The sequence below is a fragment of the Musca domestica genome, unplaced genomic scaffold, assembly GCF_030504385.1.
Source record: "Musca domestica strain aabys unplaced genomic scaffold, Musca_domestica.polishedcontigs.V.1.1 11, whole genome shotgun sequence".
Taxonomy (NCBI): Eukaryota; Metazoa; Arthropoda; class Insecta; order Diptera; family Muscidae; genus Musca; species Musca domestica.
The window spans coordinates 7,284,443-7,304,065 of record NW_026712133.1 but is presented as its reverse complement, the minus strand read 5'-3'; the positions used below and the strand labels follow the sequence as shown (position 1 = coordinate 7,304,065).

Here is a 19,623-nt window from a genome sequence, read left to right as displayed (position 1 = left end):
TCGCAGTGGCCGAAAAATGGCACGTGCGCTTAACATATCGCAATATTCCATTGGGCAAACATTGAAAATTGAGCTCAGGGTAAAGCCATTGAAATTCTAAAAAGTGCAAGAACTTACAAAAATGCAAGAACAGAAAGAAAAAAACTTAAAAGTGCTAAAGAGTTGCCTAAAGTCGTGAACTGCCGAATTTGGTTCGGCTTTACTTGCCAAAGAGGTCAGCTGAAAATGTGCACCTTCGGTTGGCCACCAGAACTCAAGCGCCATCAAGGGCATGGTGATGGTGTGGGACGCGATAACAGCCGCTATCCGCTCGTATTAATCGACCGAGGCCGCAGTCCTTGGACATTCCAATAGGACTCAGCACCATCGCACTCAACACGCGCCACCGAAGAATGGTTACAAAATGAGGTTCCTCGCTTCTTTTCCAGCACACAATAGCCACGAAAATCTCCGGATACCAATCCGTTGGAGTATTTTGGAAAGCAATTTTGGCACTAAAAAATACCAAAGTGTCGATCACCTCAAGCGAGCGCTTCGCCGGTAATGGGCCAAAATACCGCAGTGCAACATTCGGGCAGCGTGTAACGGTTTCATTGGCCGATTGAAGGCCATAATTCGTGCCAAAGGTGACCAATTCTAAATTTATTCTAAAATTTGATGCTATTTCCGACATTTTTTGCTTTCATTCAATAAAATTAAAAAAAATATGTATACCCTCAGCCCTCTTGACCCTCTATGGTAGGTGGTTTTGAAGGAATGGTTCAATATTATCCATTTCGTATCGGACCTAAATAAATATGATATATATATATATATAGAGATATGAGAAGGGGTTGGTATATATATATAGTATCTTTACAACAAATCTTGTGTTAGCAAAATGTTGTAATGTGTGAAATCTGAAGAGAGTTGGATGCTTATGTCGCTTACTTTGAGCGTTATGTTTTTCAAAATCTTGAACCCTATGCGGAGTAGGTATCAAAAGAAATTTCTCCATCTATATAACAGACCTTGTGTTGATGGAAATAATGAGATTTACCATGTCTGGAATAGAATCGGATGTTGATTGCTTTCCTAATTTTGTTACCTGACCTAGAACTGACGCAAATATTAGGATTTGCAAAATTAAAGCAAAATTACATTATTGCTTTCCTTTCTGTGCAGCAAATATATTTTTTATTTGAAAATTGTGGAACTTTTGTGGGGGAGGTACCAGAAGGAGTGGACCGATATACTCCATCTTAACACCAGACCGTGGGCTAATAAAATTATTGGTTTGTGTGAAATTTGATGACAATCGGACCTTACATCTCATTTTATAAGAGTTGTAACTATTCAAAATTGTGACCATTTGTGGGGAAGGTACTTGATGGAGTGGGCCGATATTGTGCATTTTTACACCTGACCTAGCACTGGGGTTACCAGAAGGAGTGGACCGATATTACCCATCTCCGAACTCGACAAAAATATTACGATGTACCCAGTTTGGACCAAATCGGTTACTCCCTTCGAGAGTTATCGTGCGTACGTGCAATCACTAAATATTGCCCGATGACCATCAAAATTGGAAGGATTCTTCCTAGCCCTAAGCTCCAGCCCCATGATAACTTCCGCTTCGATCGGTCTATAATTGTGACCTGTAGAGAAATGTTCCAGTTTTTGGTCCATTTCTACCCCTAAATATTATGCGATCATCTCTAAAAGCAATAGGCTTCTATTCTGGCTCTAGCTCCACCTCCATTCTAAATTTAGTGAAGATCGGGCTGTAGAGTGATTAAAAATTAAGATGGACAGACGGACGGACATACATAGCTAGATCGACTCAGCTCGGCGAGATAGGAAAATCCATATATACGTTCCTATGTGGGAAACCAATATTTCGAGGTGTTACATAATGTTTGGCCCAATCAAACTAATAATGGGGGTATTATTAAACACATAGTGTTGTAGGGTATAAATACGAATATTAGAAAGTTATACGGGACTGAACATTTGTTAAATCGTCATTGAATTATACTGTGATGATAAATATGGACTTTATGGGGGGAAAATGAATTCCCATCTTATGGTAATGGGTGTAAGAGTAATTATCTTTGACTATGAAATAATTCTGCCCTCAATTATGAGGTGGACAAAACTAAATACCACGCAGCACGGTATTCAAAACGTTGGAAATACAAATTCCAAAGTGCAGCTCATTTGAATGGAAAATGTTGCTAAGCTCTTTACAATACCAAAAATTGTGCTGAGTTTTTACATGGGGCTATTATAGATATTCTTTATTATATAGGTTTTTAAAACTCAAATTAAAGCCTATGGCTGAAAATTAAATCAAGCTATTCAAAATATCTAATAATTTTTGCCATTAATATTTATTTCTATTTAGAAATTATTGCTAATGAAATTATGCAAGCATTCTTTAAATGCGTACAGAATACAGAAATTTTGATTGAACTTTCAAATTTAAATGTCAGGAATCATTCACATTTCGCATAGTTATCATCCAACGATCGAAAGGTGTGGAATAAGTGGTGTCAAGAAGGGGACAATTAAAAATAAAAATAAGTTAAAAAAAATAGAAATAAAATTCAAATAATTTCGAAATATCTATAAGACCCCACAAAAATATAAAATTATACAGTATTACTAAAATATCACTTAGTATAAGTTCCCGAAATCATTATTTAATATTGCTTTAATAGGCTTACACATACATATGTATAAAGAAATAAATATACTACCTTGTCTTCCAACTCTTTAAGCAAGACACCATTTGTAATTGAATATCCAACTCCATCATTGCGCATGCACATCACAGCTCTGGCCAAATACTCGATTCTTTGTTGCAGGGGTATTTCATCCCCAACAGTTGATGCAAGGTTATCTAAAATACGGGCAGCTTGAGCATGATGTCCATTCTTTTCGTAATACTTCCAAAGGAGGTCAATTAAATTTATATTATTAGGATTTCGAACAACATTTCGACGCAAAAATTCTCCTAATGACTGTTCTGCTAATGATAACAATTCAGATAGCATATCATGGACCAATAACCATTCATAAACACACACATGTAAAAGCGGATCTTTCACTTGCACTGCCATACCAACAATTTCCATAATTTGCGCATTTGAGTTTATATTTGACTTGGTGCAAGAAATATTCAAAATATCTTGGTTGGTGTTGTTGTTGCAAACTGATTGATAAACGTGATCGAGCATAAGCCTTACTTCTTTATAACAATTTAAACTAAAAACAAAAATGTAAATCAAACCGGTTACATATTATACGATTTTATGTCTTACCGAGCTGCATATGTTGCATAACCTTCCCTGTCATCATCGGGTTCTCCATTTAAGTAAAAATGTATTCCATATTCTTCGTGATCTATTTTTGATGCACATGTCGATGTTAGTTCTATAACGCCTTCATAAAAACCACAAAGCGTAAACTGAAATGTTAAAATATTTGTTACAAACCTGTAAATGAATTTAATAAATTTATTTTGCACATACCTGCTGGCATATATTTTGTAATGGCAAATTAGGTGCCGCGTCTTTGCACAGCTGCAATGCTGTTCGTAACTTTTCTTGTTTTTCTTCCAAAACAGTGCAATTTTTGGAATTCATTAAAATTTCTGTTGCTTTAAAAGAGACAGCGTCCTCATGACGGTATAGATTCGGGCAAACATCTCGTAATTTTGATGATATTGTACTAACTGACGCATTATCTTTCAAGTAACTGTTAATTAGTGCAACAATTAAGAAAGCACACAACTCTGAGCGTGATAATATCAAATCTCTGAAGGAACATGTAGTTAATGAAGACTGTTGATCCTTCATTAACTGAGAAGCTAATATGTGAAATTGATGCTCACACAAAATTTTCCATAAGGCTAATACTTCACATGCATGTTCTGAAAAGATATTGTGAATGAAATGAAGAAATATTTAATACCCTAGTGCAGTCATTCTTTCTTCTATAATAATGATCTCTACTCACTTATAAAATATATCAAGGCTGTAAGGGATCTTTTTTCCTCGGCTTGTGCCTGTTCAGTAGCATTCGCTTGAATATCGTTTGTTTGGGTACTTATGCGAGGTAACGCGCTGTAGCCTGCAGTCATGCTGTGTTGGTTGTGTAAAGGACGTATAGTAACTTTTGGAACAATGGAAGAAGTAAAAATAAATAAATAAACAAATATATGAATATATATATATACTACGATATCTTCTTACAGGATAGATCGTTAACGGAGTTATATTCCAAAAATTGTCTGACTGCATACAGATCTTCTAATATAACAGTGCAATCGACCTGACTTAATCTGCTATTGAGTTTGTCATCGACGCAACGTATTTTCCAAATCGGTCGCAAAAGACGGGCTATATAAATATACAAACTATCGTGTTTAGAAGAATATATAATCACATTCACGTCATTTAATGGGGAAATTCCAGGTCCAACGGAATAGGAAGGGTTGTAAACTGGAAAACAAATTATAAAGGGAAACTGAGAATAATGTTATAATGGAAATTACGGAGATCTTACTTGGACTTAAGGGGTATTGTGCTCCCGCAAAGGGTCTTTGAATAGCGCTATTTTCGATGAGTCGATTAACTCCATTTCCACCAACTGCGTTTGGCATGGGGGTAGATATGAACATTTGTGGCATTTGGTGGGATTCCTGAGCGCCGGATTTTCCCAAATAGGAACGATTACCCTGCGAATCCACGCCTCCTCGATTGATTATCGGTATTTGATTAGACAATGTCGGTTCTCCGCCATACAATAAAAAGGATTGGGCAGCCCACATAGCCAAATCAGTACCACGGTATTGTTCACAACAAGTCAAAAGTAAGGCAGTAATACATGCCTCTCTCTCTCCCTGAACCTATATTAATTGCTATGTTTAAAAATATGATTCTTAGCAAATAACAATTTTACTTACCTGGAAGAATGCCTTGACGGCCTCATGATGGGGTCCATGGCAAGCTATCAGTAATTGTTGTAGGATATCGATTGGTTTCAGTAATGCTATGATATGTGCACCTTGATTTGTTAATAGCACTACTTTATTTGGTTTTTGAGCTTTACGAAGAATGGATTTTAAAGTTGCGTTGCAACGATTAGGTATTTCAGCCAAGCTCCAAACAATTCCATCCAAAGGTATAACAGTTGTAGACTCCGTGAGGTGAGCTCGTTTTGGGAAGGGAGCGGAACTTACTGACCATAAAATATCTTGATCTTGCTGAGGAGTTGACACCAGAAGTAGTGTACCCTCATTGTAGAGAGCAGAATGAACTTGTTTAGGCTTATTTATTGTTGTGTTCGGAGTATAGCCAGGTGGAAGACGCACATGCAATAAGTACAAACCTTGCTGTTTTTGTTCGAATGGCATTGGGTTCACCGGTGAGCCTAACTTTGCTGTCGATTCTGTTGTGTTTCTAGTAGGGGAACAATTTTGTGCTGTAACTAGAGTGCCTTGATGATTTTGATTTGCATTTTGGTTGCTTATTGGCGTTGTAGCAAAAAATAATCGAACGCCACATTGGGTCACCGCTAATAAGTTAAGGTTGTAATCATCATCCACCGACAATGGACATATAGATTTTATTGGTTTTAAAACTGCTGGATCTATAGTTCTAAAAACAAAGTTCGTTCAGTGAAATAATTAAGTTTTGCAAAAATTAAATGCATGAAAGGCGCGTTTTGGTTTTTTATTATTTTGTTTGCATAAACACTTTTTATACCTTCTGTACTAGACAAGTATTATTTATGTATTCTTTAGTAATTTCTTTCTTATTTTTATATCTTTAGTTCATAAAAAAACTGAGACAAAAATGATTACTTTTTTATAAGTGTAGTTGATAATTGAGGCGAGCTGGATTTGGAGCTTTAAAGCCTGTTCACAGAACTTTTGTTTATACAGACAAGCAATTGCTACCCAGACAATCAAGTTTTTATTTCAGTTCATTTACTTTTTTCGTCTGGGAGTAAAAGCTCATTTTACCCATTGCCCTACTGTCAAAAATTGTTTGTTTCCAAAAAGAAAATTTGTTTATTTATTTATTTGTTTAAATTATTACGTCCGTTGGTTTTAGAGGTGGCGTGTCGGTGCCCGGACATAAACCAGGGGATTATAACCAAAAACAAACCGGGCATAATCCCCATAATTGCAATGGGGATTGAGACCGTGGGAATTATGTCCGGGTGCCGGTTTTGGATTTTCCATTTCAAATAAAAGTGTAAATGGGGTTGTCGGAAATATCAACCTAATCCGCCAAACGTTAGGTGATGCCACAAACCTCGAAATATTAGTTCTAGACCCACGATTTTACATATGTATATACCTATATCTCCGAGCTGGGTCGATTAAGCTATGTGTGTCCGTCTTTCACTTTTTTATTTGTAGTCACGCTACACGTCACAATTATGACGCAAACCTCACGAAATTAGGCGTTGAGTCAGGGTTAGCAATGCAATGGTCCAACAAGAGATTTTCCGATTGGGATCGACACAGCACAGCGGATGAAATGGACCATACCACGTTTTGGTATAGCCGCCATATTTTTTGACACATTTTCCACGGATTTGTCTAAAAATTGTTATTTGTAGGTCAAAATGTGTTCTAGCTCCGGTGGGGAAACATTGTATGTATAGGTCCACGTTTTTGTATAGATCCCATATAACGGTACCTCCCAATATTGGGTATTTTGATGATTTATACCACATTTTCCACGGATTTGTCTAAAAATTGGTATTTGTAGGTCATAATGGGTTCTAGATCCTGTTAGTATATATAGCGCACTTATAAATATAACCACCGATATTCGGTGTTTTGTTAATCCCAGTCACATTTTTCCACGAAATTGTTTCAAACTTGGTGTTTATATAAACTTGGTATAAAATTTTCTATAGAGGTTTCCATTTTTTCCACTTTATGGTTTAACAGCATTTTCCAAAGGTCTTGCTGGTATTTGTTGTTTGAAGTGGAACACGTTTGAATTCAGATACTTTCATATGAAAATGTTATCATTGTTGCAAAATGGTTAGGCTTATCCCTTTATTGTTGTTTTTATAAAAACAACGTTTGTTTATTAGTGGAGAACGATGGTAATGTTTACCAGGGGGTAAGGCAGGGAATACCTAGGTTTCGGAAAGAGCCACCAATACATATTTCTCCACTTGTTATGCTTTCGTTCAACCTGAACGAAGTAGCATAACCATGTAAGTTGGTTTTGTCTGTTACAACAAAAACCCCTTCGTCGATCGTGCCTTGTCTATATAATAGAACAGTGTTGGCTTGTTTGTTCGGAATACTGTAGTACTGTAGAATACTGTAGTATTGTTGTTTTTATAAAAACAACGTTTGTTTACTAGTGGAGAACGATGGTAATGTTTACCAGGGGGTAAGGCAGGGAATACCTAGGTTTCGGAAAGGGAATACCTAGGTTTCGGAAAGAGCCATCAATCTGGATAAAGCCTGTTGTAACAGACAAAACCAACTTACATGGTTATGCTACTTCGTTCAGGTTGAACGAAAGCATAACAAGTAGAGAAAGATATAAATGTTTATAGGTGCGGTTGTAAGATTTAGAAGACTTTCCAAAAGAATTTTAGTTAGTCGTCATAGAAGTTATTTTTAAAATAACTTCTGGGGAGAATATCCCAGACAAAAAGCAAGGAAACTGATGAGGATTGGTGGCTCTTTCCGAAACTTAGGTTTTCCCTGCCTTACCCCCTGGTAAACTTTACCATCGTTCTCCACTAATAAACAAACGTTGTTTTTATAAAAACAACAATAAAGGGATAAGCCTAACCATTTTGCAACAACAAAATACTACGGTATCCCGAACAAACAAGCCACACTACTCTTCTGAAAATGTTTTCTTTACCCAATGGTGGAAAGTATTAAGAGTTCAGCCGAACTTAAGGTTTTTTTACTTGTGTAAACTACTTTTTGTTAATGAGATTGTGGATTCAATATCAGATAAAAAAATATATTCATTTTATTTGTGTTTGCAGACAATGTCAATATGGTTTAGAACTAGAAAGATAAGTAAACTCCACTTTATTGTCTCTGTCAGTTCCAGATTATAGCAAAGGCATGTATTTATGTATTTAAAAATATAATTATGGAATAAATGAAGGTAAGTTTTTCATAACGGAACATACGTAAAATTTACAGAAAAAACTTTAAAAATTGGTATTAATCCGTAGATAATCAGCATTTTTGTCCTATTATTGTTAAAAAAATCACTAAAAAAATAATTAGTAAACTTTCTTAAGATGTAATAAGCCTGGCTCCAATTTTGTTTGCTTGAAAATACTGTTCAAATGTTATTTACCGTTATCCAAACGAGTAGTACAAATTCATCACTTTTTTAGCAAATTTAAAAATTGTGTAAAAGTACATATCGACATTATTTACTGATTGAGTTAAGAAAATGGAGTACCTAAAGGCCCCATCTGCAGAGGTTTGTGACAAAAAATATTATTTACCTTTTCCACGTTATATGAGCTATATGAAAACGTGGACCTTTGCAGACAACTGTTGGCTGCAGGAATTGGTATATTTAGCGAACATCACGGTTGAAAATGTGGCATAATAATATATTAACTATAAAAATCTAATTTTTAACCAAAAACATACAATTACAAAATATTAAAAAATTAAAATCTTAGTAAAATATTCCATATGTGCCATTTTAAATTAGAAATTAAAAGAAATATTAAACACATTTTATTAAAAATCGAATGTATTTTCATAGACGCCAATTTTCTTTAGAATTTTCAAATAGTTATTCATTGGGAATGTAATATTCACAGTAATCGCAGATAGCTGATTTCTTCCAAGATTTTCTCTTATATGCAATGAAAATTGTTTCGGCCCCCAAAAGTAATATGGTACACCAGCTATATGGTTTTAAACATCAAAAAATGGCGGGTAAAGTTTCCCGGAAGTATAATTTGGGTTGTCTTCCAATTTCCCGTCCGCAAAAGTTATGTAGTTGTTACTACCTTTTATCTTTTAAGTCAAATTGGTCTAATTATTAGGGAGAACTTGACATACAACTTCGTACACAAAAAGTAATTCAACTATACAGACAATTTTTAGCAAAGAGGTCCCCAGATATCAGTGTTAAGTTTCTGGTTTGAAGTATGTAAGGGATTAATAAACTTAATATACTATTTGTTGATTAATGTCAAACTCAAAGAATAAACTTTGTAATTTCTTGAATTCTACAGATACCAACAAAATTTGATAGAAAGATTAGGTTAGAATTGTGAAAAAAAGTTAATAGCTGAAAAACTCATTGGCTGATTTATACCGCTCTTTGAGTAAATGGGCGATATGTACATACAAGTTATTACAACTCGAATATGATGTTGGTTGATTCCGTCCTCTCAGAAAGTTTGTTGAGTCTTGGTCTTTTTGCTATAAATTATACGAACCCTACCCATTTCCAATACACTACTCGATTTCTTCATTGTTAATATTCCTTTAATTTTTTTTCTTCATTGTTAATATTCCTTTAAATGCGTGTTTGTATGACCAAATATCTGCCACTGGTTTCTCCAAACATTGCTGTGCCAAGAAAAATAATTTTAATTCAAATTTCGAAGTTTGTGCAGTAGTAATAGGTTATTTGTATTTTGAAAACTATTTTTGGAATTCCTTGCCATTCACCGTTGTTGGAGTTACGTACTAATTGCTGTTTTTCTGGAGTGCCACAACAAAATATTTTTGCTGCTTTGTTTGGCCTGGAAATGCGCATAGTTCTACATATTAAACTAGTAAAGAAAGTCCTAAAGTCGGGCGGGGCCGACTTTATGATACCCTGCACCACTTTGCTAATTTAGTAGAGCTCCACATAACAATTAAAAGTTTTTATGGAAGAATACAATCATACACGCTATGATTATAATTATAATTTAAAGTTCAAAGGACTAAATATACGGAAGCATTTGTATCTTTTAAATTCGGACTTGTATTGCCCATTTGGTGCAAAATTAATTTGAAATCAGATAAAGATATATATGGGAGCTATATCCAAATCTAAACCGATCTCGATAAAATTTGGCAAATATATTTCTAAGCTGTATTTGATATATTTCCCTGAATGTCGTTGTAACGGAGTGCATATTACGGTTGTGGGTAACAAATACAACAAATCGGATGAACAATATATCAATTTTGGCATACTAGTTTCTAGACTCAATTCGATCGTATGTGCCAAATTCCATCCCATTAGACGTTTGGTGCACAATAAAAGGTAAATCGGACGAAGTTATATATGGGAGATATATCCAAATCCGAACCGATCTCGATAAAATTTAGCAAAGGTATTTATGAGCTGCATTTGATATATTTCCCCAAAAATTGTTGTTACAGAGTGCATATTACGGCTGCGGAGTACAAAAATAACAAATCGGATGAACAATATACATGGGAGCTATAGCTATATCTGAACCGATTTCGATCAAATTTGGCATTCTTATTTTCAGGCCTAATTTGGTTGTATGTGCAAAATTTCATACTATTTGGGCTGATATAACACGTTTGGTGCACAATAAAAGGCAAATCGGACGAAGATATATATGGGAGCTATATCTAAATTTTTACCGATTATCTCCAATTTCAATAGGGTTCGTCCTTGGGCTAAAGAAATGGCTTGTGCAAAATTTCATCTCAATCGGATAATAAATGCGACCTGCATTTTGTTCACAAGAATACATGGACAGACGGACATGCATAAATCAACTCAGAAAGTGATTCTATGGAGATCTTCAAAAGTAACTATGGGTCTATTTCGCTTCCTTCTCCTAACCACTATGTGGTGTAGGGTACAAAAATGCCGTCTTAATTAATCTGCAATGTTTGCAATGAGCATATTGCAAAATCTAAATATAAAATGGGATGCACTGGTTGTGTGATTTTTTTCATTTGGATTGTGTGGGTGTGTCTGAAGCTGAGGCTAGAGTTAATAAGGCTTTTTCCAGCAATTAAAAAACTATCCGCTGTATTACTAAAAAAATCAACAAAGCGATAGAAATCATCACTATCGCTTTGATCATCATTTTATATCGCTTTCTCATCCCGGAAGGAGCATCCTTCGGGAAAAAATGAACCACGCCTGCGATAGTTTTAAGCATGACAAAATAGCGTTTACAGCGTTACTTCTAACAATAGTGGAAGTCGCTTCCTCAACATTTTTTGTAAGGGAAACAAATTTTTTTTATATAAAGCTTAAGCAGTTATTTTCTATTGCTATTGATACTTTTTCCAATGTACACTTGCATAGAACTTTTATTTATTAGCTAAAATACTCACACATTATTTTTTGTTTCGTTAGAAAAATGTGATGTCTGTCTTGGGAATCGATCCTGGGTGTTCAGAGAGCAAAGCTGGCATGCGTACCACTGCACCTCAGAAAGAACAAAGTCATATTTATGTTCAATTAGTAACTAACTGCAAACTATCGCTGTTTTGTCCGGTGGAAGTAACAAGAAAGTGGCTGCACACGCGACACCTTATCTTATATTCCTTGGCGCCACTACGTAGTAACTCCGTGGCGATAGAAAGTAGACAACAGTAGTTTTGTTATTGTAAATATACATACTATCGCATTTATTACGATTAAAAGCGTCGCAGAAGTGGCATCTTAAAAAGGGAGTGAGTGACTCACTTCCAAATGCTTGCTGGGTTATATACACTTGTAGTAACTATGTGCGTTCTGCTGGTGTGTCTGGGGTTGTTGATCGTGGCAATTTTATTAATTCGGCGCCGAATTTGTGCCTCTGTGGTTGAATATGTTGTTGTTTGCAGTTCTGATACTGTGCGCAGTTGGCAAGATGACTTGCTTTTAACTAGGAAGAAACAGATGGATATATACATGGACCAGTGTGTGCGTGAGTTTAAAGCCAAAGCTGATGCACTATTGAGTTGTATAGTGCTCAAATTTCTGAGGTGAAAAGCAATTTGAATATACTCAACAGATCAGTGGATGAATTGAAGTCAGCTGTCAGTGAGGTGAAGAGCATTGCTGCAAGTTTGGAGGTGAGATTATTGGGTAGAATTGGTGAGTTGGAATTGTATAATTCTATGCTCTAGCGCAGACTGAACCATTCAGATGTAATTATCAGAGGCCTGCTAATAATGTTAAGAACCTTAGAGCGCAAGTTGTAAATATTGCTAAGGTTTGTGGATTGCATCTGGGGCCTCGTGACTTGCATCATTGCTGTTACATCTCTGATCGTAGAGTTCTAGTAAAGTTTAACTCCATTCAGGACAGAGATGCTTTGATGCGGAATTTTGCCAAAAAAGGGGCGTATACTTTTGAAGGAAGTAATGGAGGATTGTCTTCTTGAATCCCGGATGTACATAAATGATCACCTGATTAAGTCAACTTCGAAGCTTGTTGTGGTTTGCTGAAGTAGAAACACATTAGTTGAAATGGTTCTCCCTGATGGAATGAAAACTATGTTCGAGCAGTGTGAGCTGTTTGAATTGGCTAATCGATCTCGGTGTGCAGTAAATGCTCCTGGTTTGCTGGTTGGTGATGGTAAAGTTGTATTATAGTTGTTTGTTTAGACATTAGTATGACATTAAGTATGCTAGTATTAGACATTAAGTATGCTGGTTTTTGTTGATCTCACTACTTTTTGATTTTTGTTTTCTTGAGGCAATATATAAAATTTGTTGCCTTTGTTTTCCCTTTATTATATATTTAACTTATTATATTTCTATTATATAGTATTTATTCTTATTTTATTGTTTTCCATTATTTTTCTAACTTCTATAACTATGATTATGTCCCTTGATGGGAATTTTGGACCTGTGATAAGAGATGCTCAATCTTTCATCCATGTCTCTTCTTGCTTCCTTGGTAAAATTACGTATGGCCACTTGAATTGTCAAAGTTTGTGACCGTCTAGATATAATCATAAAGTTGATGAGTTGAAATGTCTGCTTGTTGGTAGTGGTACTGATGTTTTTTCAGTGACTGAATCTTGGCTTAATCCGGGGTAAAACGTTCTGCGTAATGACCGTGTTGGCCGCATTGGTGGAGGTGTTCTGCTATATGTACGTGATAATTTGTCATATAAGATGGTTTATCGTTCGGATAATTATGGTGTGTGAGTCGTTGTCTGCTGAGTATTTCCTGGGCGGCACTACAATGCTCTTTACTTACCTCGTGGGGATGTTGACTCATTTCGTCTTATTCATGAGGGCATTTTTGACTCATATGCGAACATTGTTGTCGGTGGTGATTTTAACTATATGTTTAAAAAGTTGAGCTCTTTAGCAATGCGAAGACTGTGTAGATCTCTTGGGCTTTCTGTTGTGCACAATTCCATTCCGACTCACCTTGATGTTGCTCGTAGCACTACCTCATTAATTGACTTTTGCCTGGTCTCTGATGCCTTGGCTGTGAATTTTTCCTTGCCGGGGCAGTGCCCTGGTATTTCTCACCAAGCGTTGATTTTTGGAGGGGTTGAACTCCCGGTTCATGCCGAGGAAAAGGTTATTGAGTTCCTGGATTTTCGAGGGACTGACTGATTGGAAGATTATGTTTGCAATTTTGATTTTTGTTCTCTGTATCTTACGAGTTATGTTGACCAACAGTTGGCGTTGTTTGATTTATTGATATTAAGGATGCTATTGCTGAGTTCCTGGATGACCGTAAGTATTTCAGTAGTTCTCGGTTTGGGGTTCGGCGTGGTTCTTTAAGTCCTCACTGATCTCATTCGTGATGTGTTCAATGGTTCTGATGTCTGTTTGCTTGTTGGCCTTGATTTGTCTAAGGCCTTTGATTCGGTGGATCATTCGCTTCTGCTCTGTAAGCTGAGAGACAAATTTGGTTTCTCTCTTTCTATGTAGATTGATATCGTAGTATTTGAATGGAAGATCTCAGTTTGTTGTGCACAGTCTGATGTTTGTTCCGTAAGAATGGAATTAATTTTTTTGTAATTTAAATTGTGCGTTGAAGGCCTCATAAAGTCCATATTTTCATCATAGTATAATTCAGCGACGATTAAACAAATGTTCGGCCCCGTGCTACTTTCTAATATTCGCAATTTTTTCATGTTTCTATTACAATTTCTGACTGAATGAGTCCCACTTTGACATTTCGGAATACATTTCATATAGATGTACATACCAAACCTACGTTCCCACAACCAATACTATCTTGAGGGTTACAAATTCAATAGAATACAATTTTTTCAGACCACACATTAGTTGGGACTGAATGTGGACTTGGAGATACACTAATATGGGATTATACTTAAATAATTGCATATGTGGACGATTATCTGTAAGATGGTTATCTACCCCAGTAGCCTAAATACAATTTTTTTGGCCAAATCAATTGATGAATGGGGTCAAGACCAAGATGATTTTTGGCAAGGATAATTTCTTCTCAAATTACCAACATTTGCCGAAATTTGTATGAAAAATATGACTAATATCATGACCTGCAAAACCCATTTCAGGTATCTTGAAAGTTTAGGAAGAATTTCTGGAATGACATAAATCCTTTTCTTACTATATGTCCAATTCCCTCTACTATTTTTGCACCCTTTACATTCGGTATTTCACTGATACCGTTCCGAAATTGTAGGAATTGTCATAATTCGTTAAGCCGTTCTTGAGTTATGAGCGTAGTTACTAACATAATTTTCTTTTATATGGTGAAAATAATTCTTTATTTTGTTCCTCTTCTGAAATTATGTTATTCGTATAGATCCACTTATTTAATTCAAGAATCAAATGTATTGCCGTGAATAGGGACTTGGCATGTAACAGATGGAAACGGTTCAAGACCTCAAGTTCACGATATCGAGGTTGGAAAGTCAAATCAGAAACTGGCTACAAAGGAGATGTAAATTAAATTAACAGAGCTATTATAAACATAACCAGTTTGCAAATTTAACAGCAATCTTTTTATGCGGGGAATACAGAATCGAATGTATTGTTAGTTTATTCGTTAGCGACTTACTCCGACAATTAATGTTTGTTGATTGTATACAGAAATATAATTGAATGCATGAACAAATTCAATAAAGATCTCCTTCGCGTACACAATTGTGCTTATTATTACATGACAAACCTATGCCAGAGTAGACGGTCATTTTAATCGCAGCTGATCATTTTGTTTGTATTGTGCCTCTTGTGAATCCATCCTGAGTAAAAATTGCAGCAATTTTGGTGTCAGTGATAAGATAAATAGTTTAAATAAAAAGGAAGATATAAAGAATGAAGTTCGTTCTTGTGTTGTTGGAAAGTTTGGAAGCCTGTTGTAGCAATAAGCTAATTTTTAGATGGAAATTACAAGCCTTGATAATAAACAAATCAGCTATATTAATCGTAAAAAGTAAGTAGTTCAGACTTCTAAACTCTAACATAAAAGTTTCTAACATATTGGATGCTGTAGGTATTAACTTAAGCAATCTTTTTTTTTTTTTTAATATTGGACCAGTCATTAGCAACAGTACACATATTAACTCGGGTTTTGAATCATGCAGTGGAAAGCTTCACGTCACTCACTTAAACTGCCAAAGTACTATTTCTACAAAGTTCCTTCTACTATTTCTACAAAGTTCTTATGCCGATTTCGTGTAAACGTTCTTGATGTTTCTGAAACAAGGCTAACATGGCAAATTGGACGTATCTACTCGTATTGTTAAAGTACTTGGGCATGAATTTCCAAGGTATGGTTGTAGATACGAAAGGGGAGGTGGAGTTGGAATATACAGTATCGGACAAAACATTCGCAACTAGTATACAAATTTCATAAAACTCATAAATAATAAAACCTGTGGGGTAATGCTATTCAAATTTTATTTGCATTTATGTAATATTGTTAATGTCAGCGGATTTTTAAATAATCGGGCCAATTACGGTTGTCGTTTCTATAGTCGTCGACTTTATGTGCAAGTCGCCTCGACCGCCGCTTCGATTCAAAAATAGTATTACGGTAAGGGATGGGAGCGACATCGACAGTTTAAAATAAAAGTTGGCAACAATTAAAAAAAACGTTGGCAACATTCCCTTGTTATTGACAAAATAAGACAAAAATTTGTTTGTATTTTAAATTTCGGAAAAATAAAAAATATAGTGAAAAAATGGATATTATAAATGCATTACATATCTTAAGTTCAAGGGAGGATGAAGCGGAGAATGTATTAGTAGTGCAGCGGCGAGTGCTAAGGCAGCAAAGTAGTTGCATCAGTCTCGTCATCAGGATTGTCCACTGGCTCATTTTCATGATCTATAACGTCTGTTACAATTATGTTTTCCGTATTTTTTACTCCAAGTGCACGACCTGGTGGATTCAGTAATTTTTGAAACTGCATTACATTCGCGAAGGACTCCTCCCAAAGCGACAAAGTCATTTGCTTAAAAATACCACCTCCAGTGCTGCTAGCTTCACCCTTATTGTGCACAATTGTTTTTAGTTTTAAATTTAAAATCTTTCCAAACCTAGAAGAACTTTAGAAAACTAACTAATAAAAATATACAAAAATAATTTTAATTTCAACATACTTTTTGCCAGTCTCTAATCGGTGAACCGTTTACATTTAATCTTGTGGCAATGGATTCCAATCTGATTTCAAATTAGCTGGAAAATGACCTTTGGTAAACCCCCTTACCAAACATGGGTTTTTTCCAATTCGGAAAGCAACATTTCAAATTGTTTTGCTGTTGTTATTTTCGCGGTCAAATATCAAATACAAAAAAGTTACAATATCAATATCGACTAAAAAATACAACAATATCGCCACAATTTTATACGGCGATAGATTTTCTTCTTTTTTTATTATGAGGAAAGTCATAATTTGAAGAAGACAAAGCAACTTAAAGTAATTCATGGATCAAATTTTTTTCAATATTTCGTAGCGAAACCATTATTTTCTATAATAGCCTTACATCGGAGCTGCATGGACTCTATTAAATTGTTTATTGTATCATGTGGAATTCCATACCATGCATCTTGGACCCGACTGAAAAATTCATCCGTATTCTTACGTTATTGCGATCAATTTTCTGTTTCACAATTGACCAGAGGTTTTCAATTGGATTAATGTCCGGTGACTGTGGTGGCCTACTTTTTTCTTTAACCAATGCTGTGCTGAAACGTCCACCGTAATGACATTTACCATTCACCATATGGTAAGATAACGTTTTCCAGAATGTCTTTATTGACCCATCTATCCATACTAAAGGTCAGCACAAGACGAATTGTATGAATTACGTTTTTTTTTTGACACACTGACATTGTCAACTCAATCATGTGGTATATATTTGATAGGCAATGACAACCAACAACATCTCATTTTGATTCATGTGTGCCATTGTCTATGGTTCGATTGTGGCATGGCCGACTCGAATATTTGTATGGTGTTCGACGATGACATCGAACCATGTCGTCGTCATAATTGTGTGTGAGTGTATGTGTGTTACTACGACGGTCAGTATGTGTTTTTGTGTGCTGTAATTTTGAAGTAACAAACACGACACGGCATAAATATAAAATTGAGTGCCAAACCAATAATTAAAAATGATTCTTTAAAATGACCTAGTATAATGCCCTTTTAAAATTTTAGATGAGGACAGGTATAGACATCAACAAATGAATAAAAAAGTTAAAAAGCAGTAAGTTCGGCCGGGTCGAACTTTGAATACCTTCCACCATTTGGAACTAATTTGGAAATTTTCAAACAATAAAATCCTTAAAACATTCTGTTAAAATTTTAAAAATACGAAATACAGCCGTTATATGGGGGTCTATACGACGTGGGCCTACATAGACATTGTTTGTCATAAGCCATTACCATATTCGAATTCGAAACTTGAAATAAACGGTGAATAATGTAGCTAAAATCATCAAAATATCGTATATAGGGAGGTACCGTTATATCGGAGCTGTGCGAAGACCTGGACCTGCATAAACAATTTTCTGTCACAGGCTGTAGCATCCATAACGAACTTCAAATACCACATCTCAAACAATTTCGGTGGGTATTGTACCTAAAATCGTCAAAGTACCGAATATTGGGAGGTACCGTTATATGGGGGCTATACGAAGACGTGGACCTGCACAGACAATTTTCTCTCTTAGGGTGTAGTATCCATTTCGAACTTTAAATACCGAATTTGAAACAATTCCGGTGAATAATGTCGCTAAAATCATCAAAATACAGAAGAATAAATTTTTGGTCATAAAATTATAATAATGGTAATAAAATAATATTGTTTGCCTATTTTCTGACTGCATATAGTGTTCCTTTCAAATTAAAGTATGTGGACAGAGATATGACATTATTTGTATAGTGTTGTTTAATATTAAAGTAGCACTCATTTATACCTCAGTACCGCAGGCAAATGTATGAAATTTTAATCAAATAAGAGAAACAACCCCGTGTTTTTATTAGGAAAAAATGTCAGGGCATTATTGTTTTTTATTAAGGATTAACATTTTGGATTGCTTCGTCAATAACCACGAAATCTGAAAATATTGTGTGGACCAATTAGAAGTACTTGAACTATGTTAGTATTCGCCAAGAAATACTTTATTACAAAAAATGTATTTTTTCATATATCGGAAAACTGGTAGCGATTGCACTTTTCCATTCAACACCCCCTTTTATTGGTCATTGCATGTTATGACAATAAGTGTGAGTCTGACCGACATGACGAGACATCGAGCATTGCGTTGGATGTCACGTTCTGTTATGCGTTTGATCAAACCGGGCATAACATGACGAGCGTTTTCTCTCCATGGCATAAATAGAGACATATGTCGCGTTTGCAGCCCTTTAATCTATACTACCCTGTATTCGATCCGTTGGCAGAAAATTGCGGAACAGAAGCTAAACTGGTCTTTCTTATGGTGGAGTTAGATTACGAAATGTAATCTTTGCTCAGACTCTCTCTTTCATTTGCAATTAATGCTAAGTTAGGTTAGGTCATATTATCATAACTAGTTCATAAGAAATATTTTTAATAAATACATTTAGTGTCCTTCAGACGCTCATAAAAGTGTAGTGTGTTTGATTCATCCATGTTGTCATACCTTCCGTACGACAACGTATCATACTGGTTGACACATTTGTCCAAGTTGGCATACCTTCTGTATCCAACTAATAGTATGCTTTTACTCAAGTTACAATACCTTCAGTACGTTGCTTTACACACTCACTTTATTGAGGTGTGTTGTCCGAACTACTCCGAGATAGTAAGCATGCATTATGCTTACTAAGCGTTTCCCACGCTCACTTTATTTTTCATTAAGCTTAAGTTAATTTTTGTAAGATAATATTTGTCCAGTTCTAATTTGAAACCCAAGAGTTTTCATTTCATGGCGATAATGCCAAACAAAAAAAAAACTCTAGAATCTACAAAAGTGCTGCACCATGTATAATTTGATTTCGGATAATCTATATATATTAAACACTTAAACTATGGGCCGGCAATACGGACCGGGTCAGCTCGTAAATTATAAATAGAAAAGAGAAAGAAAAAGGCGTCGGGTTTGTTAAAAAAAGTCAAAGAAACACGTGACTGATACAGACAGAAACGGCTCTAGAAAACAACTAATGAAATTATATATC

At 35.4% G+C, this 19,623-nt stretch overlaps 1 protein-coding gene across 6 annotated transcripts in view; it reads right to left on the bottom strand.

Annotated features, from left to right (window-relative positions):
• The window catches only part of LOC101898679 (nuclear pore complex protein Nup154), a 177,308-nt gene that overhangs the window by 77,611 nt on the left and 80,074 nt on the right, over window positions 1-19,623 (bottom strand). For all 6 annotated transcript variants that reach the window (XR_009344012.1, XM_059130352.1, XM_059130342.1 and 3 more), the window contains 7 exons: window positions 4,952-5,645; window positions 4,552-4,894; window positions 4,239-4,487; window positions 4,003-4,158; window positions 3,516-3,916; window positions 3,306-3,451; window positions 2,742-3,249 (listed from right to left, as the gene is read on the bottom strand). Coding sequence is in view for 5 of the 6 variants with exons in the window: in XM_059130352.1 (XP_058986335.1) it covers window positions 2,742-3,249; window positions 3,306-3,451; window positions 3,516-3,916; window positions 4,003-4,158; window positions 4,239-4,487; window positions 4,552-4,894; window positions 4,952-5,645 (2,497 nt within the window). In the remaining variant the exon portion in view is untranslated. The remainder of the gene's footprint in view (window positions 1-2,741; window positions 3,250-3,305; window positions 3,452-3,515; window positions 3,917-4,002; window positions 4,159-4,238; window positions 4,488-4,551; window positions 4,895-4,951; window positions 5,646-19,623) is intronic.